The sequence below is a fragment of the Canis lupus genome, chromosome 5, assembly GCF_048164855.1.
Source record: "Canis lupus baileyi chromosome 5, mCanLup2.hap1, whole genome shotgun sequence".
NCBI classification, from domain to species: domain Eukaryota; kingdom Metazoa; phylum Chordata; class Mammalia; order Carnivora; family Canidae; genus Canis; species Canis lupus.
The window spans coordinates 82,334,247-82,357,788 of record NC_132842.1 but is presented as its reverse complement, the minus strand read 5'-3'; the positions used below and the strand labels follow the sequence as shown (position 1 = coordinate 82,357,788).

General features: G+C 61.0%; 2 protein-coding genes across 4 annotated transcripts; one reads left to right on the top strand and one right to left on the bottom strand.

Moving 5' to 3' along the window:
* Positions 1-3,856: 3,856 nt before the first annotated feature.
* On the bottom strand, positions 3,857-7,957 carry HSPB7 (heat shock protein family B (small) member 7). The gene is made up of 3 exons (XM_072828203.1): positions 7,445-7,957; positions 6,832-6,965; positions 3,857-5,574 (listed from the first exon to the last, which is right to left on the bottom strand). Exons 1-3 carry the CDS (start codon positions 7,656-7,658, stop codon positions 5,395-5,397), a joined length of 528 nt encoding a protein of 175 aa, XP_072684304.1. The 5' UTR covers positions 7,659-7,957; the 3' UTR covers positions 3,857-5,394.
* LOC140634364 (chloride channel protein ClC-Ka) lies at positions 7,100-23,434 on the top strand. 3 transcript variants are annotated; one of them, XM_072828195.1, is made up of 22 exons: positions 7,100-7,115; positions 11,086-11,197; positions 11,406-11,480; positions 12,087-12,193; positions 12,867-12,995; positions 13,796-13,924; positions 14,541-14,680; positions 15,005-15,082; positions 15,172-15,250; positions 15,793-15,918; positions 16,156-16,240; positions 16,329-16,430; positions 17,047-17,131; positions 17,405-17,578; positions 17,984-18,053; positions 18,224-18,334; positions 18,607-18,820; positions 19,702-19,835; positions 21,554-21,642; positions 21,786-21,869; positions 22,567-22,653; positions 22,998-23,434. In XM_072828195.1, the coding sequence occupies exons 4-22, from the start codon at positions 12,094-12,096 to the stop codon at positions 23,043-23,045; spliced, it is 2,064 nt and encodes a 687-aa protein (XP_072684296.1). In that variant the 5' UTR covers positions 7,100-7,115; positions 11,086-11,197; positions 11,406-11,480; positions 12,087-12,093; the 3' UTR covers positions 23,046-23,434. The 3 variants fall into 3 exon arrangements, with proteins under 3 accessions (XP_072684296.1, XP_072684294.1, XP_072684295.1); XM_072828193.1 differs by lacking the exon at positions 7,100-7,115 and adding an exon at positions 7,857-8,164; XM_072828194.1 differs by lacking the exon at positions 7,100-7,115 and having other exon boundaries at positions 9,577-11,197.
* The last annotated feature ends 108 nt before the right edge of the window (positions 23,435-23,542 follow it).

The following is a 23,542-nucleotide window of genomic DNA, read 5'->3' as shown; positions in this document are numbered from 1 at the left end:
TGTGTCCCCACGGGCAGCCCCAGTGGCTCAGCGGTTTAGCGCTGCCTTCCGCCCAGGGCCTGATCCTGGAGACCTGGGATCGAGTCCCGCATCGGGCTCCCTGCATGGAGCCTGCTTCTCCCTCTGCCTGTGTCTCTGCCTCTCTCTCTCTCATGAATAAATAAATTCAAAAAAAGATTTATTTATCCATGAGAGACACAGAGAGAGAGACTCGATCCCGGGTCTCCAGGATCACACCCTGGGCTGAAGGGGACGCTAAACCGCTGAGCCACCCGGGCTGCCCATAAATAAAATCTTTAAAAAAACAAAGACTGTGTCTCCGGTACCTTAAAGTGACTCTATGTAATAGGTGGTGGTTGAGAATTGCGCGAGGAGGGGAGATGGGCAACTGGGTGGCGCAGTTGGTTGAGCCCTTGGCTCTTGGCTTCTGCTCAGGTCATGATCTCAGGGTCGTGGGAGGGAGCCCCGGGCTGGACTCTGCACTCAGCCAGGAGTCTGCTTGGGATTCTTTCTCTCCCTCTGCCTCTGCCCCTCCGGGTCTCATTCTCTCTCTCCCCCTCTAAGATATATACATAAACCTATTTTTTCTTTTTAAAAATATTTTATTTATTAATTTGACCGAGGGAGAGATAGAGAGAGAGAGCACAAGCAGGGGGAGAAGCAGGCCGACCACTGAGCAGGGAGCCTGATGTGGGGCTTGATCCCAGGACCCCGGATCATGACCTGAGATGATGGCAGATGTTTAACTGACTGAGTCATGCAGGTGTCCCTAAATAAATCTTTAAAAAAATAATTACATTTAAAAAAAGAAAGAGGAGAGGGAGAGGAGGGCAGATGAAAGGAAGGCGCAGATTTGCCATCCTGCCCTCTCCTCTCAGGTTCTCTAGGGCCAGCCGCCCTGCCTTGTGCCCAGGGGGCCCATACCCAGTCTAGTAGCCCCCAGACTCCCATAAGAGATTGTCCCCAGGTCCGGGCCTTGGAGGGCCTCCGAGTTGGGGACTGGCCCGGCTGGCTGGTCACCATGAGCCCCAGGCCAGGTATGAGGTGGCCCAGCTGTGCTGACTGTAAATAACACTCCCTCCCCTGCCCCGAGGCTCCTGCCCTGGGCACAGTCCCTCAGACTCGTCACCTTGCCCCTCCGGAACCTTGTTCGGAAAACAAGCACGGTTTTAACGAGACTTCGGCATTTACTGAGTTTGTACTAAAACACCATCTCTCTGTGGCTCCTCATAGCAGACCTGGGAGGGTGGGGTCTGATCTTTGTTTATGGGATGAGGTAACTAAAGCTTCCAGAGGTTTCTTTCCACCCCCACCTCCACCTCCAGAGCCTAGACAGGCTCTTCTGAGACAGCGAGGGGACCTTTTAGCTCTGCCCTTACCTGCTTTTCATGGAGAGGAGACTGCAGCTACCAGGGGAGCTCCTCTGCGGCTCTGGCCTGAGTCTTGGTCTCGATGGAGCCACAGCAGCGTGGGTGAGGTGGAGACGTCGGGATCCAAATCTAAGTGAAGTCACAGTAGCTGAGCCCCACTGGGCATTGTCAGGCCATGGCATACCTGAGCTCCAGTCTGCTACTGCGTGCGTTACGTGTAACAACCCTAGCGAGTGGATTCTACTAGCACCGCTTACAGATAGGACAACTGAGGCACAGAGGGATTATGTTACTTATAGGGGATCACACAGCTCAGAAGCAGCAGAGCCAAGATTCAGACCCAGGGAGTGTAGCTCCAGAGTCCATGCTGACCCTCCACTAATTACTGAGGCTTTTTAGCTTTTCAAAAAAATCTTACAAACATGTATTTATAAAAAATAAAACAAAAACAAAAACATGTACTTACAAACATTTATTTATAAAAAATAAAACACAAACAAACAAAAAAAAACCATGTACTTATGTTTGTACTTATGGCATGGCTCCATGCCAGGCTTGGGAGCAAGAGGGCAAAATAAGGCACCTTGTGCCCTTGCAGAACTAGGATCCGATGCAGACTGGGGAGAGGGGTGTGGGGAGGGGGTTACAGGGTGGGAGGTAGGAGTTACCTCCGGGCCAGGGAAAGGTGGCCATGAGCATGAAGGGGTTGGCCTGGAAGAAATGCCCCGGCCTGAGCTTCTAGAGGCCCGGGTCTCCATCTCACCTGTGCCACTGACTTCTGTGTGACCCTGGGTAAGGCCCTAGCCCTCCCTGGGCCTCGGTTTCCCCACCACACCAAGAGGACAGGCTGGCCAACCAAGTGGGTGGCTCACCGTCAGGCAAGCACCCCTTTCATCTGAGTTTCAGTTTCTTTTGAGCACAAAGTTTGGGCCCGGGCTTCTTTGGACTTGTCTGTGCCCCTGAGCTGGCAGGTCTAGAGGGCTTTCTGGAGGAGGTGGTTTTGGGCCTGAATGTGAGGAAACCTTCTAGGTCCCTGGCGCCCTTCCGGGTCTCTGGCAGCACCCGACCTGGACTTTTTCACAGGTCACAGGTCTCCAGCCTTGGAAGGCTGCATCTTTTCAGCCTCTCCTGCCTTCCTACCAGGTCCACTCCCCAAACTAGAGGATGTACAAGTCTGCCTTCCCTGTACAGGATGCCCGGATAGGGCCAGGGGAGCTGACTTAACCCTGGGGTGGTGTCATGTGTGTGTTGGGGGGTGGAGGGGGACTGATTTGGGCTTCCTAGACCCAGCAGAGGACTTCTAGAGCCATAGACAAAGATTCAAATCCCAACCATTGCCACTTCCTTCCGAGCTGGGTGACCTTGGGCCAGTTGCTTGACCTCTCTGAACCTCCTCGGTGCCTACCTCCGGATTGCTGCGGGCTGAGCAGTAGGCCCGGCACACACTAGGCGCTCAATGAACGGGGCTGCTAAAATTATTCCTGGGGTGGGGGCGGGGCGCAGGGCCTGCAGCCAGGCCTATATTTAGCCTGGAAAGGGTGGGGGGCCGGGGAGTGGGGGTGGGGGAGACGAGGCGCGGAGGCCAGGCCAGGCGCCCCGGGGGCGGAGCCGATGACAGAGGGCTGCCGGCCCCCTCCCCCGCCCCCCCTGCCGCAGGGTCACCTTGCTGGGAGGGGAGGGCCCTCCGGGACGGGCTTCTGCTCTGTGCCTGCGGAATCTTCATCTTCCGAAACCTGGGTCTGGGGAGAGGCTGCGGGGGCCTGGGGGGGAGCGGGGTCACTGGCCCCGTGGGGGGAGCCCCCCTCGCGCCCCAGGGGGGGCCTCGCTGCTCGCTGGGGTCGGGAAGCCGCGGGGAGCCTGCCCCTGGGTGGGGGTCGGGGGAGCGGGAGGCGGGCGCGGCTCCACCCCCAACCCCGGCCGCGGAGTTTCGGGGCTGCAAATAGCGCAGTGGAATCAGTGAGTCACGGAGGCTGGAAATACCGCGCCCCCTCTTCTCCTCCCGCCTCCCCCCTGCGGCCCGAGCTGCACCGGGGAGCCAGGCACTCCGGTTTCAGCGGCGCCTGGTGGGGGCGGGTGCGGCGGGGCCTCCAGGGAGCACCCAGACTCCCCCAAGCAGCCCTGCCCTCCGGCCACGGTCCAGCCCTGCCCCGGCCCCGGGTCCCTGCGACCCCGAGCCCGCCGCCCAGCCGGTCTGGTCCCCAGGGGCCACCTGGCACAAGGCGGGCTCCAGGAGGGGAGGCGACGCTGCGGTGCAGGTGGCCCCCTCTTGCTGTCCCCGGCCCCTCCAGTGCAGTAATCATGCAGGGAGATAACTCGGGATCCCGAGGAGGAGGCCAAGGGACAGCCGCCTTTCTGTGAGGTCCTTGAGCTGCCACTCCTCGCCCCAGATCTCAAGGAAGGCAGGTCAGTTTATTCTGGGGTTTCTTCCCCTGGCAGCCTCCAGCCCCATCCCGAGGTTGAGAACTTCAGACAGGTGATCTCCCGAGGTCTGTGATTCCGTGGTTTATTGTGTGTGCAGCGTACAATGGTATGGTCCTCCCGTGTTCCCTTCCACCCCCCAGCCATCCCCTAAGGGCCCCAGAATGGCAGGGCTGAGAGGCTGCCCTATGGAACACCGACCCAAAAGGTGCAGAAGGAAGAAGCAGGCCTGGCCTCTTGCCCCAGGGGGCCTCAACCACTGTGAACCACCCCTACTCCCACCCCTCCTTCTGTAGGTTGGCGATGGAGCCAGTGTCACTGGGGGTATCTGGGGTTTCCCCAGATGAAGGCTGACCTGAGGTCCCTGCCCTGGGCTGGAGACCAGGAGGGAACTGGGTCGGGGGCTCTCCCTATGATCCAGGCACCCTCCAGCAGGAAGGTGTGGGGCAGGGTGCACAGGCCATGAGAGGCAGAATGAGGGGAACTACTCTCCAGTGCTGGGAAGGGTGGAGGCAGTTTGAGAGCAGCTTTCAAGGCCTGGGTTCAAATCCAACCTTTAATGAGTGAGCCTGGCATTCAACAGCTCAGAGACTCAGTTTCCCCAGTAATAAAAAAAATCTAATTTTAGGGTACTCTGAATTCAGCCTCAACTAACAGTAATCCTCAGTACTTGAAGGACATGGCAATGTGCACATCTGTGTACTATACACACACCCAGCCTCTAGATTCATTGATTAAAGAGGGGGAAGGGTGGGAGAGGTGACTGGTGCAGGGGAAGGGTGACGAGAAGCTAGAGTCCAACCTTGAAGGCTCAAGGCCCCATCCGTGCTGTCTCTCCCACCCCAGCTGGATGACCTGTCTGCAGTGGGGGCAGCCCGGGAGCCCAGGTGTCTGGGTGTGAGGAGGCACCGGCCCCACCCCCGGCTGGGCCTAGCCTAAGGGCACAAGCACGTACCAGAGAGCAGGAGTGTTGTATAATTTATCACAAAGCAGCTCTATTGGAAAAACCCCATCTATATACAGACGTTGTGTGGCCCTGCCCTGGCACAGCTGGTGGGGGGGGGCACCAGGTAGGCAGGTGGCCTGGCAGCTGGCCCGGGGCTCGGGGAGTGGCAGAGGGGACGCTTCCCACCGTGGCTGTCCTCTCCGACTTCTCTGTCCCGCTTGGATCAGCGCCTAATATCTGCCTCTGTCTCCCCTGCTCCCCTTGGCCAAGGGAGTCCCAGGTCCCTGTCCCCTCTGCCCCTGCCCTGCAAAGACTCCAGAAATCAGAGGATTTGTTCATCTGTCTGTCCTGCAGATTATTTGCTTGCCCCAGTTCCTTTCCCCAAAGTGGGTTCTCCGGGAACTCCCTTTCCTATCTCAATCCCTTTATTCTGGATTAAGTGAAAGAGGCCACGTCTAGAATCTGGGGGCCACAGGTGAGGCAAAAGGATCCCCAGCCTGCCCTGGAGAGCAGGAGGCCTCAATTTAGGGGGATGACCAACCTCAGGGCCTGGAATTTGAGCTGAGATGTCCTGCAAGCTGTCATGAGGGTGAGGAAACTTCTCTGGCACGCCAGTGGGGGAGTCTAGGGGGAGGGGGGGGGACGGGGAGGGGGAGGCCCTCAGATTTTAATCTCCGTCCTGAAGGTCTGCTGGACGTGCTCCGTGTGCGGGTGGCGCCGGGCCCGGATGGTGAGGCTGCCATCCTCCCTCAGGGCAGAGGTCACCGAAGTGGGGTCCACGTCCTCGGGCAGCTGGCACTTGTGAGCGAAGGTGTTCATGACTGTGCCGTCAGCTGCCAGCTGGGGAAGGGGTGACGGGTCAGGGCAGGATGCTCCCCACCCCTGTCCTGCTCCTGTCAGGCCACCGCCCTTTCTCCCTAATCTTACCCCAGCCAGGCCCCTACATGCCAGGGCCAGGGGGTTCTAGGCGCAGGTACAGAGGGGCTGGCCAGGGTGGCGGTGGCCGGGACAGCTATAGAAGTGCCCGGGGGAGCTCCAGTGCTTCCGAGGGGTAGGCAGGGGGCTGGGTGGGGCTGCTCAGAGAAGGAGGGGCTCCTTGGCAGAATCAGGAGCTCCCGAGCAACAGAGAAGACAGCATGGAGCAGGGCCGTGCCCTCTTGGGTGCCCAGGCACATCCAATGTCCACCGTGTGGGCTGGACGGGCGGCCCCTCCCCTGTGACTTGGGCAGCACACGGTGTCCGGAGGAGCCTGGTGGCTGAGTCACTGGCGGGGGTTGCAGGGCTGGCACGTGCTGCCCACTGGTCCTGGTGCCCACAGTCCTGGGCTTCCCTGGCAGAGGCACCGGGGGTATCCAGCCTCCCATGCTCGGGAGAGAAAGCCAGGCCAGGGAGGGTCTGGAGGGAGCCTTGGACAGACCCTCCCTGACGGGCAACTGTGGCCGTGGCCCTCTGGGGACAGCACCCCTGTTCAGGCCAGGCCACACCCTCCTCCCCAGTAGAGGCCTCCTGGCAGTCGGCACTCAGGGACCCCAGTGACCCAGTGACCCTGAGACCCGTGAGTGGAGGGAGTGTGGGGTCTGGACTGTGTCTGATCTTGGCCCGCAGGGCCCCTGCCTGGCCTCGGGTGGGGTTCAAGGATCCCACGATGGGGGCTGAACCTCTGGGTGGAGGAGGGAAGATGGGCTTGAAGGGTGTAACGTGGGGGGAGCTTTCCCCCCGCTTTCCAGGTGAGCCCCCCATGGACCCGCATGCCTGCCAGGAATGCTATCCCCACTCAGCTTCCATCCCCATCCTCTCAGCTCGCCCCTCACCTCACCTCACCTCCTCAGGTGCTCTCTGCCTGCGTCCCCCCACCCCCTCCCCTTCCCCTGAGGCTCCCACAGCTGCCCCTAGCTCCCAGAGAAAGGATCTCAGTGCCGTGGGGCAGGGAGAGGGGGGCAGTGTCCCTCTGTAACAGGAGCAAGGTCTCCAGATTGCCCTGGGAGGTTGGGGGGGCAAGAGTCAGGGTCTGGGGTCTCAGCATGGGGCATAGGAGTGGGGATGCCGGGCAGAGGGTATGGGGTGGAACCGGGGTCCAGGCAGGGTGGGCAGGCTCACCTTCTCAGCCCGCACCTCGATGTGGTTGTTGGAGGTGGTGACAATGATGTCTTCAGGTGAGAAGTCACTCACGTCCACTGCAAACTCATAGGCGTCCCCAAGGGTCTTGATGTTGCCCTGCCCCCCGGGACGGGCTGTGGGGAAGGCTGAGCTCAGCGCTGGGCAGACCTGCATCTAGAGCCTGGGTTTCAGGCTCCTCTGGGGCCCTGCCCTCATCCTCGCCTCACCTCCTGCAGCCCACCTGTCCCGCGACGGGGACGGGGATGGGGCCTGACCCAGCACAGGTGAGATGAGTGATGCCCGGAGGCGGGGTGGGGTGGGATGGGGTGGGGTGGGGTGGGTGGGGTGCTTCCCTCCCCATCCAGTCCTCCCGGGCTCCAGTGAGGACCTGGCCGCGGCCCCTGTGTGGCCTTTGGCATCACAGCTGGTCCCCTGGGTCACAACCGTTCCCTGGAGGCCAGCCTGTTCTTGTGGCCACATCTGTCTCTGTGGCCGCATCTGTTCTGGTGGCCGCACACGGCTACGGTCGTGCAGCTGGGCAGCCACATGCAGGGGGCCCCGGAGCAGGTGTCCCCTACCTGTGCGTCTCCCCCTGAGAGCCCTGACAACTTGCCTGGGAAGGCCAGGGGCTCCGAGTGGGGCCGCATGAAGCTGCCAAAATCCTCGGAAAACATGCTCAGGGCTTTCTCCATGGGCGGGTCCTGGGCAGGGAGGGCTCGGGAGGCTGAGGAGGACGAGGACGAGGATGAGGACGAGGACGAGGATGAGGACGAGGAGGAGTGGAAGCTTCTCTCCGCTCTGAAGGTGGAGGAGGTCCTGTGGCTCATCCACGGGCGGGCGGCCGGGCCCTGGCCAGGGGGCAGGGGGACAGGAGAGGGTGTGGGCAGCAGGCTCCGGGGAGCGTGCCGGGCCCCGATTGCCGGTGCTTTATAAGGCCCGACGTCCCGGGCTCGGGGCCAGCCCCTTGTCTCCCGGCTAAATTTAGGCCTCGCCTGGGCCGGGAGGGGGCTGGAAATCCTCTCCGGAGAGGCGGCCCTGCTGACAGTCCAGCACACGCGGCCGGCTGAGCTCACAGCCCAGCATTCCAGGCCGATAACTCCAGCGCGGGGCCTCCGCAGCCTGTCCCCCAGCACTCAGACCCCGTGCCTGCCCCAGGACCCCGTGTGTGTGTGTGTGTGTGTGTGTGTGTGTGTGTGTGTGTGTGTGCGCGGTGCCTCTGCCTCCCCCATCAGCCTGGGGCTCTCTAAGGACTCTGCCTCCCCCATCAGACTGCGCGCTTCTTGAGGATAGGGTTTTGTTTCCTGTCCCCTCTCCCCTAAAGTTCCAGTCCTTGGTAAGAGGGGATCTAAGTGGCGGGCAGTCAGGTTGGCGGGGGTCCAAGCCCCTGGCCCCGGGGGACAGCAGGAGACCCAAGGTCAGGAGGTAGGGGAGGGTGGAGGATCCCCACCCCTTGGACCCCTGCGTGAGGTGAGAGACTCCTTCCCTCAGGGCAGATAATGTTTACCCCCATCTCTTAGGAAAGACGGAGACAGCCCTGGGGGGGGGGTAGAATGTGCAGCTGTCCCCCTGCCCGCTCCCACGGGGACCCAGATTCCGTGCTCGCCCTCACCCCACGCTCAGGACATTTGGGGGCCCCAGAGGAGGACGCTGGCGGCCCTTGGCCGGGGTGGGAGTGGGGTCAGGACTCAGGGGAGGACAGCAGACCATTTGATAATTGTCCTTAAAGGTCTAGAAGGTTACGTTGCTGGGGACTGTCTGTGTGACCTCCAGCCCAATGGAGGTGCTCAGAGGCTGTGGTGGCGGGATTCAGCGAGAGGTAAAGGAGATCTCCCCAGGCCACTAGTCCAGCTCCGACCTCCGACCTCCTGGCTGTGAGCTTTCCAGCCCGGCCCATCCCATCCCCACACACCTCTGGGAAAAGAGGTGTTGTTCCCATTTTACAGGCAGGGAAGTGGAGCCTCACCGAGAGGGTGGGGCCTGCACGTGGGTAAGTGGGGGAGCTGGGATTGGGAGCCCGTAGGTCTGATTCAAAGCCCTCCAGGAGGCTGGGTGCCATGGGCGGTGGGGTTTCTGTTCTCTCCAAATCCTTCCTTTCCTGCCCAGACCGGCTGATTCCTCCTCTGCCACGGAGGCCTCCGTGATTGCTGCAGCCACACAGGGGCTCCAGCCCGGATGCCCATCCCAGCACCTGGCACTGTGACATGGTCTTCCTGGGTCTGTGACTTCTCTGCCATGTCCTCACTCCCCTATCAGATTGGGGTGACTCCCCCTGGTGTAGGGGTCCACCCATCCCCCCATTAGATTAGAGGCTTCGGAAGATGGGGACTGTTTTTCTTTTCTCTGCTTCTCACAGAACACCACCCTTGGGGGGTGGGGCTCCATCTAGGGGTAATTACTGGTGCCCGTGGTCTGTGGGGTGGGGGCAGGAGCTGAGTGGTCACCGGAGCAAGAGGGGTCTGTCATTCTGGTGGAGGTTCTTGCTGGGCCCGTGTCACCCATCTTGGCCAAGGGGTTCCAGTAGGGCTGCCAGGAAGTTACCAGCATGAGGCAAGATGGAAAGAGGGTAGGGGCGGGGTGGGGGGCCATGAGGCCTCCCGCCCGCCAGGGAAACAGGAGCCAGTGGCTAAATGCAGACACAGTGTCATGGTGCTGAGGGCCTGAGTCACTGCTCCTGGACGTCAGATCCCGTTACCCACCCCCGCCCACCGTTCCTCCTCCCCTTCCTCCTATCCCTGAGGCATCGCCCATAAATGTACTGGATCTACTGACCTCAGTGGCCAGGAAGGACCTCCAAAGGTCATCAGGGCCATCCCCCTGTCTCTGGGCATGCTCTCCCTCCAGATCACAGGGATGATGCACTGCCTTGAATCTCAAACCTGCCAGGGCATCCCAATCACCTGGGGGATCTTTTAACAAATGCAGACTCATCCCTCTGCATCCCAAGATTCTGATTTGGGGTCTTGGGAAGGGACTAAGTATCTGTTCCCCTCAGCTCCCCACACAGCCGGCCCACAGGCCTGTGTTTGGAAACTGCCCATCATTCAGCAGATATTTACTGAAACTTACTATGTGGGGGGCACCGTTCTAGGCTCTGGGGGAGTCATGATGAATGACCGATGAGGAGCCATGACTCCCTGGTGCTCCCAGGGCTGGGAGGTGAGGGTGTGGACATCCAGCAGCAGCCGGCCAGCTGATGCTGGCTGTGGGACTGTAGCCTACAGCTGCCTGGAGCCAGAGGCTGGGGTTTGGGATGTCAACAGGGCAGCCAGTTATCCTGTTACTGTACACGGTCACCAGGTTGGGGTGGCAAGGCGACAGTGGGCCCCGCCCCGCCTCCTACTGCATACACACATGCGCCTATTTTGGATGGACCTGGCTGGGCATCGAGGGTCAGAGAGTGGCTCGGGGTCCCAGGATTTTAACAAGCCACTGAAGGGCCATCATGATTTTCAGAGAGGAGCTTTGTCTGGGGGGAGGGAGAGAGCAGAGTTATCCCAAATCTCTTGCCCAAATCTTTCCAAAAGTGACATCAGACCCAAATCATCTGCTTTGTGCCCAAACCCTTGTCCTGACTGATTAAAGCCACAGGGCCTGTAGGAGCTCTGGGGAGGGGAAAAGCCAGACAGTCTAGATATGGGTCCAGCCTCTTCTGTGTGACTTTAGGTCAGTCGCTATACCTCTCTGACCCTCTGTCACCTGCCCAATGGTGATCCTACCCTTGACTCACAAGGAGGATGGGATGGGAGGGTGAACCGTGTTGCAGATACAAAGGGCCTGGGGTGTGGCTGGCACATAACCTGTGCGTGCTCCCTCACCCTCATGCCCTCACTCCTACCCTCTGCTGGGGCGGGCTGTCTGTGGCATTTACTCAGAAGCGCCCTGGTTTGAGAGGTAGTTCTCTGAGACTTGGGGGGCTGGCCATGAGGGTTGAGATCAAGTTCCTCCCCAGGCCCCAAATTACTGCCCCTGCTCCAGCTCACCGGTCCTCTCCCCACCTCTGAGCAAGGTGGGCAGTGCAGCAGTGCGCAGGCTCTGGAGTCCGGCAAACCCTTCAGGGACTCTAATTTCTTTAAAATGGGATAATAACGGGACGCCTGGGTGGCTCAGTAGTTGAGCGTCTGCTTTTGGTTCAGGTCATGATCCCGGGGTCCTGGGATGGAGGCCCAATCGGGCTCCCTCCAGGGAGCCTGCTTCTCCCTCTGCCTGTGTCTCTGCCTCTCTCTCTGTGTGTCTCTCCCTTTTCTGCTTTTTCAGACCCCTTCCATGTCCAGCTCTGAGAATCCAGGGCCGTGATACTCAGCCCCCGCGGATGACCCCTGCCGTGTGCAGGAGCCTCTCCCTCCCATGTCCCCACCCTGCGGCGTGGGTGAGTGCCACCCTCTGCGGGGCTCCCCTGGGTTCTGGGGAGCTCCGGCTCCTGGTCCCCCTTGGCTGTTCTGGCCTGCATGGCTCAACCGGCCTGGGCAGTTCTGGTTGGTTTGTCAAGGACATTCTTAATGGCCAGGGTAAACCCCGGCAGGGCGGGGAGGGGGGCCCCCCCGGGATGCTGATTGGTGGAGCACATACCTGTTCAGGTGCACCTGGGCTGCCGGCAGAGGCGTCTGTTAGAGGAGGGCCGGCTGGAGCCACAGCAGGGCCTACGGACAGAGGTGAGGGGCTGCTGGGTGTGGAGCCGGGCCTGGATTTGGGTGGAACCTGCCAGCGCCAGGGGCAGGCAGGGCAGGGGCAGGAGGCTGGGGGAGCTGGGAGCCAGCACCTCGTTATAGCCCTCATGGGCTGTTCTCCTGGGTCTGCTGTACACCTGCCTCTGTGGCCTGAGGAGAGAAGAGGGGGCACAGGGGTGCAAATGGGGAGTCAGAGCAGTTCATGGGGACCCTGCGGTGTGAGGGACTCTGAGGGGCAAGGGGATTGCTCTGAGTAGTGGAAGCAGCCAAGTGTGCAAGGAGGATAGGAAGTGGTGTCCACAGCAGGGGGAAGTGAGTTCTGAGGCTTGGGATCCTGTCCTGATCGATCTGCTATTGGACACAGGAACCCCAGCCCCCACCCTGCACCCTAACACACATATGCGCACCCTCAGTGACACCCCCTTAGTGATGAGGACGCACTGGACTATGTCCACTCCTGATAACTCCACACACACCTGCACTCAGGAAAACACCTCTTTTTATGTGGGAAGTAGCAGCGTGGGGAGGGCCATGTGGCAGAGTAAGGGCATTGGAGCAGCTTACCAAGGGTCTGTCTGTCTGTCCGCTCAGCGACCCCATGGAAGAGCTGGTGGGGCTGCGTGAGGGCTCCTCGGGGAGCCCCGTGAGTCTTCAGGAGCTATGGGGCCCGTGTCCCCGCGTCCGCCGAAGCATTCGAGGTGAGAGCTAGGTCCTCTCCCCATGGAAGACCCCTCAGGATATCACCCCTACCCGGACCCCACCTCCCTCACCCACCTTGAAACCCGAGAGCTGCCCTGCCTCCATGTGCCCACCATCTCCGGGTGGCAGGGAGGGAAGGGACCTGTCTGCCTGTCCATCGGCCTGTGGGTCTAGATGTCTGCTCTCGGCCTTTGGGGAAAGTAGCCCCAAAGCCTGATGGCTGTGCTGGGGGCCTTGCTCGGGGCCCAGTGGGTACAGCCTTGCCTGACCAGCACGGCCTGTAGGATAGGCCCACAGGTCTGGAGACAAGGAGGGGTCCTGCTAGACTCCTGTTCTCTAAGCTGTGCCCTGAGGAGACGCTGGAGGAAGCTGTAGCTCGCAGCACACCCTCCCCCTCCCCAGCCGGCCAGTTCAATCTTCCATGAGCCTCCAGTACGGAGTGGGGTGGGGAGGGTGCACAGGTCAAAGGTCCCCTAGCAGGGCCCATAGGCCTGTCACCTTCACTTGCCACGACTCCTGCTTCGCCCCTCCTGAGCAGAGCCCCTTCTCAGCTGCCCTGGACCTGACCCCGTGGCCATAGGCCCACACTGGGGCCTGAGCAGGCCTCCGGGGAAGGGGCTGTCCGTGCCCCGTCCCCAGCCCTGGGCTGTGACCCAGTGTCCCTGCCCTCAGGTGGCCTGGAGTGGCTGAAGCAGAAGCTGTTCCGAGTTGGGGAGGACTGGTACTTCCTGATGACCCTCGGGGTGCTCATGGCTCTGATCAGCTACACCATGAACTTCGCTATCGGGCGTGTGGTCCGAGGTAACCCCTCCCTGACACGCACACCTGCTCTGGACACAGAGTCTCACACACGCTCTCGGGATGCCACATGGGCCGCCAGGTGCATCGCGGGTGGAGGAGGGCTCGGGGTAGGGAGGAGGCCTGGGGCTAGTCCAGGCTTTGCTCTTGGCTTGCTGTGTCGTCCTGGAGAGGCTCCTGCCCCTCTCTGGGCCTCAGTTTCCTCATCGGCACAATGAACAAGAGAGACCTGAATGTTCCCAAGAGCCCTTCTTCTTCTGAGCTCTGTGCCTACCTCTTCCTGCTGCCCCCGATCCTTCTCCCGCCTCCCTCCTTGCTCTCAGCTCAGTAACTCGGGGGGAGGGCACTTGCTTAGACCCCCAGACATAGAACTGCCTTTTCCCATGCTTCAGCGGGCTCTCTCCACCCTGAGATCTCCCGGGAATGGGGGGCACAGGGCAGGAAGGTTCTAACACTCCCCCGGTAGACTTGCTCAGGTGCCATCAGGAGGACCTGCTGTGCACCATGCCCCGGACATCATTTGAGGGCTTTCTCACAATGACCCTATGAGGAGGTCCCACCACTAGCCTATTGGACAGATGAGGAAACAGGCTCACAGAGGTTACGTCACATGCGCAAAGTCATCCAGTAGGTAGTGGCAGCCGCAGGATCTGGATCCAGGGTCCTATTCCTGCCTCCATCTGGGCATCTGCCACTCGCGGGGTGGCCCTGGGCCTCCCGTCTTTGAGCCTCCATTTCCTGGTCAGTGGACACCTGAGGGCCGCAGAGCCTATGACGGCTCCCTGACTCCTCGGTGTCTCCAGCACACAAGTGGCTATACCGGGAGATTGGGGACAGCCACCTGCTCCGGTATCTCTCCTGGACCGTGTACCCTGTGGCCCTGGTCTCCTTCTCCTCCGGCTTCTCCCAGAGCATCACGCCCTTCTCCGGAGGTGAGCCATTTGTCGCGGTGCCTAACCGCGGTGCCTGGTGCCAGAGCCTTTTCATATCCCTCTGGGCTTCTGGGGGGAGGCAGGAAGCAGTGACCCCATTTCACAGCCAGAGAAGCCAGCCTCAGAAGAGTCACGCTGCTTGCCCCAGAGTCACACCGTGAGAAGGCCAGATTTTGACTTTTGGGTCACTGCTGGCCCTACTTCCTTTGCGAGGGTGCCTCTGGGCCGCGACGGGGAGCACTGGTGGCAGGCTCCCCAGGGAGGGGTTCCCGGGGGCGCTCAGCTCCCCCAGGCCTCTCAGCTCTGCCTCCAGCTCCAGGCCAGCACTGGGGAGCTCCAGGGGTGCATCCAGGGGTGGCCTGAGATCCTACCCCGGGTTCCCCCCATTGTGCCATAGCCCCCCAGCTGTGCCATGGGCTCAGCTGGAATGACACATGCAGCTCCTGTCCCCTCTCTGACCCTCAGCTGCCCCATGTGCAAATGAGTTCATGTACCCTAACTCAGGGTTTGGAGGGCCTGACACGATCATGATGCGAAACATTTTGGGCAAGGTGAAATGTTAAGAGTTTAATCTAGGCACTGTCCCTGCTCTTCCCCCTGTCCATCCCCTGCCAAGGTTCCGGAATCCCGGAGCTGAAGACTATCCTGTCAGGCGTGGTGTTGGAGGACTACCTGGATATCAAGAATTTCGGGGCCAAGGTGGCGGGCCTCACCTGCACCCTGGCCACGGGCAGCACCATCTTCCTGGGCAAAGTGGTATGGGCAGGGGCCAGAGCACCCCCACCCCGCCCTGCCCTCTCTGCCTTCTCCCCCAGCCCCACAGAAGCTGAGTCACTGGGGAGGACTCAGGCCAGTGCCTGCCTTCAGGGGTTCAGACCTGGGGACGAGGCAGGTTGGGTCCCCAGAGTGTGACAAGAGAGCTGGGGAGACGGAGGGCAAGGGAGCCATGAGCAGCCGTGTAGGTCTGGATGAGGCTCCCTCTGCACACCCCCCAGCCCTGGGCCCCAAAGGGGGGAGCACGGGCTCTGACTCCCGACCAGAGGCGAGTCCCGTGCCCTGTGCCCACACCTCCCCTGGCAGGGCCCCTTCGTGCACCTGTCTGTGATGATCGCTGCCTACCTGGGCCGTGTGCACATCAAGACGATTGGGGAGTCTGAGGTAATGGGGACAGAGGGCCCCCCTTGGAGGAACGAGAGGGAGGGAAGGGTGGGGGTTGACTCTGAGCCCCAGCCTCGGGATCCCCCCAGAACAAGAGTAAGCAGAACGAGATGCTGGTGGCAGCGGCAGCGGTGGGCGTGGCCACGGTGTTTGCGGCACCCTTCAGTGGTGAGACCCTCCCTCCCGCCCCTCCCTTGCACCCCGGGGCCCCCCACGCCCCTCCTGCCCCCTGGCCCTGCGGATGGCCCCACTCATTCCTCTGTCCAGCTGAGAGCCCTGGAGGAGGGGTGGGCGCTAATTCAGGTCTCAGTTCTTCCTGCAAGTCCTTTGAGGGCACAGCCACCCCAGGGTGGGGTGGAGGTGGGTGTCAGGACGCCTCCGGGTTACATCAGGCAGACTTGGGGTTGAGGTCCAGCTCCCCCGTGTCACCCTGGCCCAGTGAGTTCAGCTCTCTGAGCCTCGTCTCCTTGTCTGTGAAATGGGGATAATTGGCCCACGCCACGGGGCTGCTGGAGGGATTGAGACAGCCCAGGAGGGCACATCCAGGTGTGCTCTCTGGGCTCCTGCCTGCCCTCCCTCACTCCGCTCAGGCCCAAAGAGGGGGTGGGGGTAGCCCCGTCTGTGCAGGGCTGTAGGGGAACAGGACCGGAGGGGCCAGGGCGCTGGGATGGATGGAGTGGGGCTCTGTCTAAGCTCCGCATCACCTTCAGGCGTCCTGTTCAGCATTGAGGTCATGTCTTCCCACTTCTCCGTCTGGGATTACTGGAGGGGCTTCTTCGCTGCCACCTGCGGGGCCTTCATGTTCCGCCTCCTGGCCGTCTTCAACAGCGAGCAGGGTGCGTCCCCCGCAGACCGCTTGACCCATACTGGGCGTGGAAGGGCAGGGGGCCCCGAGAGTACAGGGGGGCAGAGGGGAACAAGGCGACAAGGGCTGGTTGTTGGGGCCTTGAATGCCAGGTAAGGGTATTTGGGGCAGAACTTAGCACCCCCTCCACACTCCTGCTTGTTAAGTCCGGGACTTGGGTTTGGCTGGGGTTGGGCCTCGGGCCCTGATCATTGCCCTCCTTCCCCAGAGACCATCACCTCCCTCTACAAGACCAATTTCAGGGTGGATGTTCCCTTCGACCTGCCAGAGATCTTCTTTTTTGTGGCACTGGGGTGAGTGAGCGCCTTGGGCCCCTTGGGAGTCCAGCTGGGGGCCGCTCTGGTTCCTGGGACGGGCTCTGGACTCCCCTTCCCTCTGCAGGGCCATCTGTGGTATCCTGAGCTGCGCTTACCTCTTCTGTCAGCGAACATTCCTTGGTTTTGTCAAGACCAACCGGGTCACCTCCAAGCTGCTGGCCACCAGGTGGGCTCTGGGCAGGGACTGGGGACCTCTCAGGGAGGACGACCCCCCCAGCCTCCTGAGCCCACAGCTCCCACTCTCTGTTCTGTCATCCTCCTGCGGAGCCCCCCGAGCCTTCCTAGTCCACACCCCACTTATGAAGCCCTTACACCCCCTAACACTCCACAATCACCGCCCCCCAGCTTGTGGAGCTACCAGCCCCTCCATGTGCTCCCCAGTCCCCCTGAGTCCTCCGTCGCAGGCTTGCAGCCCACACAAATCCCTACTCTCCCACAGAGCCTGCAGCCCTAATTGAGCCCTGCCCCTCCCCAAACTTTGCCTGCCCCCTGCCATTGGCATCCGCCCAGGCTGCCACACATGGCTCCCCATGGCCTGCTGGGGCTCCGTCCCCAACTCTCCAATCAGCTGGGTTGTGGGGGGCAGGCTGACCCCCACAGGCTTCTTTCCCTGGGCGGGGAGTGGGGCTGGCCTGTGTCCCCCCCCCCCCCCCGCTCCGGTTTCTGCCTCAGTGCGGCCCTTGGTGTGTGGGGGCCTGCTCCTGCCCGGTGCCCCCTCCATGGGGTGGGGGAAGAAGAGGGCTGGCCTGGAGCTTACCCCCCACCCCCCCACCGCCCCACAGCAAACCTCTGTATTCCGCCCTGGCGGCCTTGGTTCTGGCCTCCATCACCTACCCCCCTGGCGTGGGCCGCTTCCTGGCCTCTCGGGTAAGGGGCGCTGGGCTGGGGCGGCGGGAGTGGGGAGCTCCCATCGGTTACCCACACTGTGCCCGGCATCTCGCTTCATCTGTAAGGCGAAGCCTGTGGGGCATCCTCACGTTCCAGATGAGGACACTGCAGCCCCGGGCAGGGGGGAGGAGGGAAGGGGGCGGAGGGTCAGAGCCCTTCCCAAGGAGGGAAGTAGCAGAGGAGGCTTTGAGGCGGGCTCGGGGTGCGGGGTGGCAGGAAGGCTGCAGGGTTCCGGCCCGTCCCCCGCACCAGCTGTCCATGAGGGAGCATCTGGACTCACTGTTCGACAACCACTCGTGGGCGCTGATGACCAGGAACTCATCCCCGCCCTGGCCCCAGGAGCTCGACCCCCAGAACCTGTGGTTTGAATGGTACCACCCGCGCTTCACCATCTTTGGGACCCTCGCCTTCTTTCTGGTTATGAAGGTGGGTGCCGGGGCCCCCGGGGTTGTGCAGAGTGAGGCCGGCCTTGGACGGGGTGGGGAGCCGTGCCTCCCATTGCGTGGGCGCCCGGGCCTTCCACCCAGGCTGCCTGACCTGCCTCCGGCCAGCTCTGACCGGGCCAAGTGGCTGGGGTTCTGAGCCTCGGTTTCCTCATCTTTCAAATGGGAGAGTCGCTGTGCCTACCTCAAAGGGAAGGTTGAAAGGCAAGAAAGGAAAGCCCTTGGCGAGGTGCCAGGCACACAGCAGGCTCTTTGTCGGGGTGGGTTTCCTGCCTTGGGTCAGTGCCCGGCCTGGACAGCCTCCTCCCTGGGCAAGTGCCCCGTCCCCTGGCCATCCCCCTCTCGGCCGCTCTCGTCCAGTTGCCTCTAACCTCTGCTGCTCCCGCAGTTCTGGATGCTGATTCTGGCCACCACCATCCCGATGCCCGCTGGGTACTTCATGCCCATATTCATCTTCGGTGAGCCTGGGGTTCCCGGGGTCTGCGATGATCAGGGTTACTGGGCCATGGTTCCTGGCTCTCTCCCTCCCCCCCACCCCGTCAGATGGTACTGACGCTGGTCCCCAGGCACGGAGGGGTGTGGGGGCCACGTCAGCCTGGCTCCCCCACCTCCCCCTTTCTGTGGCCAGGAGCTGCCATCGGGCGCCTCATAGGGGAGGCCCTTGCTCTCGCCTTCCCCGAGGGCATCGTGGCCGGAGGGGTCACCAACCCCATCATGCCTGGGGGGTACGCCCTGGCAGGTGAGTGGGCTGGGTCCACCCCCAGAGGGCAGACTTTGGGGGACTGAGGGGCAGGGCACCAAATGAGCCCCCTCCCCTGAGCCCCCGTTATTCCCTCCAGCTCCTGTCTTGTCCCTGGTTTCCCATCCTCTCCCTCACATGCCCCCCCTCCCCGAGCCCAGGCCCCAGGGCACCTCCAGCAGTGGACAGGTCCCCCCAGCGCGAGGCCCCCTGCCCTCCGCGTGAGGCTGGCCTCTGGCCTAAGCCACCCACCCTGGCTCTGCCCCTGGCAGGGGCTGCGGCCTTCTCGGGGGCCGTGACCCACACCATCTCCACGGCGCTGCTGGCCTTCGAGCTGACGGGCCAGATCGTACACGCACTGCCCGTGTTGATGGCCGTGCTGGCGGCCAACGCCATCGCCCAGAGCTGCCAGCCCTCCTTCTACGACGGCACCATCATCGTCAAGAAGCTGCCATACCTTCCATGGATCCGAGGCCGAAAAATCAGGTGAGAGGAGCCCACGTTGCTCTGGCTGATGAGGGTGAAGGCCTCCTCACCACCCCCGCAGAAAACCTCACTGTGGTGGACCTTGGACATGGGAGGGCCTGGAAGGGGCCAGCACACAGCCACGTCGTCTCCACTCTCTCCAGCTCCCTGCATGCCCCTGGGCAAGTGCTTGGACCCCTGGCCTCAGTGTCTCATTGGTCATCAGTCTGTCTACACAACAGGACAGCTGTTGCCCGTTTGCTGGACACTGGGGCACAGAGAGGTGCCGCGCCTTGCCCCTGTCACACAGAGTCAGCACCAGATCTGGGAGGTCCCCTCCTCTCTCCCACTCCTGCTCTGCTGTCCTTGCTGGGACGTTGGGGGCTGGAATCAGGCTTTGGAATCCCGCTTGGCCAGGCAGGACGAGAGCCGCCTGTTCCCGGAGAAGCAGGACTAAGAGGCTCTGAGAGTCTCAGGTCCCAGGCCCAGCTCCAAGCGTGTGCAAGCCGTCACCTTGGTGCACACCTTAGTTTCTCCATCTGTAAAATGGGAGTGGCGGCTCCAGTGATTTTCAAACTTTAAAACTTTCTTTTCCTCTTTTGCCATAAAATGTTTCTTCAAACAAAACTCTCCAGGGAAGGCTGCTGAGTAAAACAGACCGGAGCGGAGCCGGTCTTGGGGGTGATGGGGGTTCGGGGGCTGGGAATCCAGAGCCAGGCCATGGGTGAGCTGTCCCCAAGTTCCTCCCCACCTTGGGGTTCCAGGAGCTGCTCATCCTAGGACTCTCTCAGCGCCTGCCCACACCCAAGAACCAGCCCCACCAGCCAGGTACCCCTGCCTCATCCTGAGGTCCGGAGATCCCCTCGCTCCAGGACCTGAGGGGAGCACCCGTCTGCCTGCAGCTCCCACCGTGTGATTGTGGAGCACTTCATGAACCGTACCATCGCCACGCTGGCCAAGGACACGCCGCTGGAGGAAGTGGCCAGGATCGTGACCTCCACAGACACGGCCAAGTTCTTCCTGGTGGAGAGCACAGGTGCCCAGCAGGAAGGGGGGAGCACGGGTAGGGAGGGGACATTCCCTCTACTTTTGTCTTTGGCCTTCGAGGGTCAGGTCCAGGAGGGGGGAAGCAGGGCATTGGACCTGCTAGTCACCTGGATCTGAACCTTATCTCTGCAACGGTGCACCTGTGGGCAGGTCATTTCACCTTTCTGAGCCTCAGTTTCCTCGCTGGTAAAATGGAGACAATGACCTCCCTAACTTGGGGTGGTTGACGTGTTTAAAAGAGATGAGAGGAGGCTTGTAAGGCACTCCATGGGTAGCTTTAGGAATTCTAGAAGCCAGGCCTGGTGTGCTTGGGAGTGGGGGTAAAATGATGGGAACATGAGGTGTCGAAAGACTCCTTACCTGGGCCTCTCCTTCAAGCATTCCTCAGCTAACTCATCTCTCCTGAAACCCTGTTGCCATGAGAAAAATGTCTTTTTAAAGAAAAATGAATGGGTGCTTTTGTGGAAAGGACGCACAAGCTGAATCTCGGGGAACTATCTAGTGAGAGCCTCATTTCTCCATTGGGACAAGTACAGTAAGAATAAGAAAGATTTGGGTGGAGGGAGGCAGCCATGTCCACTTAGGGCCGCTGTCAGCCCACATGTGCAAGGTACGCACTTGGAAGGCATAGAACAGCTGGATTTTGAGTCCTACTCATCCTTTGGGCAGTTACCTTGTTCAGTGAGCAACCTGCCCAACCGTATGGGTTACCCCTCATATCTCCTCCCCCTCAAGAGGCCATAAAGCCATTTATGAGCAGCAGAACCATGGGCAAACCCTGTAAGCTCTCTGAAGTGCAGTTTCCCCACCTGGGAAATAGAGACCAGCATGGAGTTGTCAGAGGTTCTCATCCCAAATGCCAGGCCCTCTCCCCACTCAGATTGGGATACAGTTAACATTATCCCACAGAATACACCAAATATGCCATTTTGGAAATATTTGCATATGGATGACTCCTCCAAGAGGCTTGACCTCCTGGAACAAAGACAAAACTGGCCTCTAAGACAAAGTCTGCTTCTACCCTTAGAGCCACAGGAAGCAAAGAGCTCCCCCACCAGCACAGGCCCAGGCTATGGGACCCTGATGCTCACCGAGAAATTGTTGTTGTTTTTTAACGGGAGAGCATCTCTGCGTCTAGCTGTGAGGTTTTGATTTTACCTGACAAGAAGGAAAAATGCCAGGCTGCCCCCTCAGAACCTGCCAACTCCGGTGATAGCCCGGAGTGAGGCTTGCCAAGCCCTCAGCCCACAGTAGGACCTCAGAGCATGATGGCCTTCGGGGTTCACACTTCCACCGGGCTGAGACACATGTGAAATTTTTGGTGGGAAATGAGGGGCAAAGCCCAAGCCTGACGCATGGATGTCTTCATGCAGTGTCCCAAACCCGCTCCTGCCTTGAGACCCTGCCGCATGGGGAATCAGGGTGGGCAGGTGACCTCTCGGCCCCCTGGCAGCCTTACCCAGCCGCCCTCAATTACCCCACCTCCACACCAGAAGCTCAGTGACCTGGGGCAGGATGATTAACCTCTCCGTGTCTCTGAGCCTCAGCTTCCTCTTCTGAAAATGCGCGGCAATAGCTCCCGACCCAGAGGGCTGCTGTAGGTTCCTGAGGGACATGGGAATGCCTGGTACGGTTCTTGGCACATAGTCGCTGCCCAGTAAATGTGTCTTCTTCCTAATGTGGCTCTCTCCCTCTCCGCTTGTGCAGAGTCTCAGATCCTGGTGGGCACAGTGGGAAGGGCCCACTTGGTGCAGGCACTCCAGGCTGAGCCACCTTCCTGGGCTTCAGGACGCCAGGTGAGTACTCGTGTGGGGTGTCAGGATGGGGAGTGGTGAGCAGGGGAGTGAGGGGGACGCCTTGGGGAAGGGTGGTTTGAGAGGGACAGCCTGGAGGAGGCAGAGGCTGGCCCAGGGCCCCATAATCCTTCCCCCACCCCCAGCGGTGCCTCCAGGACATCTTGGCAGGGGGCTGTCCCCTGGAGCCAGTGACCCTGCAGCTGACCCCGGAGACCTCTCTGCACCAGGTAATGGGTTCGGGCAGACAATGACAGTGGGATAAAGGGGAAGAGCCCAAGAGGGGAATTTAGGGTCTAGCTTTCTTGGCACCCTGTGGCTCTCTGGGTCTGTATCCTCATCTGTAGAATGAGCAGAGTGGTCCTTGTCCTCTCTGTCCCTCATTCCTAGGGATCTTGGGATGATGCAAAGACTAGGGGGGAGGGAGAGCTTGGGTGGAGAGAGACAGTAGTTAAAAATATGTTTTTGCATATGAGGGTCCATGTGGGTCTCAATTTCAGGTCTCCTACATTCTCCCTGTGTGATCCATGTGGGCAATTACCTGGTCACTCCGAATGCTGATCCCTCCCTACCCTGCACAACAGGGGCTTTGGCACATGGGGTTGGGAGGGGCACAAGCAGGTTGAGGACCGTGCAGGTGGCCTCAGCTCCTCTGTGGAGCCCGATGATCTCCCTAAATAAACCGGTCCTGTCCATTGGTCCCTCGTGTGGACTCTGGAGACCCCAGGTGGCCGCAGAGGACATTGCGGGCCCAGGTCCATTACTACGCCCCGCCCCTTTCCCAGGCTCTAAGACAGGGGCGTGGGGACAGAGGCCTGGCTGGAGCCTCCACCTCGGCTCACAGCCCTGGGCGTGGGAGATACTGAAGCCAGGGGTGTGGACTGAGCACCACTCGTCCTCTGACGTTTCTGACCACTCCTCCTCCAGGCACACAACCTCTTTGAGCTGTTGAACCTTCAGTCCCTCCCTGTGACGTCTCTGGGCAGAGCTGTGGGCTCCGTGTCTTGGGTGGAGGTACGAGGGCCCCAGGGTCAGAGCCAGGCAGAGGAGCCATCCTTCAGCAGGTGGGGTGGCTGTGTTGGGGGGGACACCAGTATCCTCCCATCCAAATTTAGAGAGGCCTCATTGGATTCTGACGAGCCCCACTTTTTGGCCTAGAGAGCCTGGCCGTGGTTTTGTGGCCCCTGGCCAGCCCCGCCATTCCCTGGGCCTAAATGATCCCATCTGTGCAGTGGGGAGGCCCTGGCTTTAACATCTACCCCTGAATCAACCCTGAGGGCAGCCAGACAATGCTGGAATCCCCACTCTCAGCCTCCCCTACACCCTCCCTCCCCCAAACCCCTCTTTCTCTGTTCTAGTTGAAGAAAGCAATTTCTAACCTGACAAACCCGCCAGCCCCAAAGTGAGCCAGCCCAGCAAGATGAAACAGGGTGGCCCGGCCGCCCTGGTGAAGGAGATGGGGCAGGGACCCTGCGCCTCCTCCCCCATCACCACAGCCCCTCCCCTCCAGCCCGGCTCAGCTCCTCCTCGGGGAAGCAGGCAGCGCTCACCATGCTCCATCCTGGGTGGCACGAAGCGCTCCATCCCGCAAAGGACAAATCCCACCCTGGACCGAGCAGGATGCGAGACCGCAGAAAGCCTGTGGACACTGGGTGCTCATTGAAGAGTCACCAAGTCCACAGTGAAGACATTGGTGTACGGCTGTCACCGAGGGTGGGCACAGATGCCCTGTGAGGGCTGTGGGACTCCCAACCAGAGGCTCCAGAGAAAAATAAAGCTGGTTCCCGGAGCTGTAGATCCTCTCCCAGCTCTGAGGGTGTGGACCGATGTGTGCGGGCCCTGGGCGAGCTCTTGGGGCCCCCTGGTGGCCACGTAGGCATCGCAGGCCTGGGACCCTGGCTTA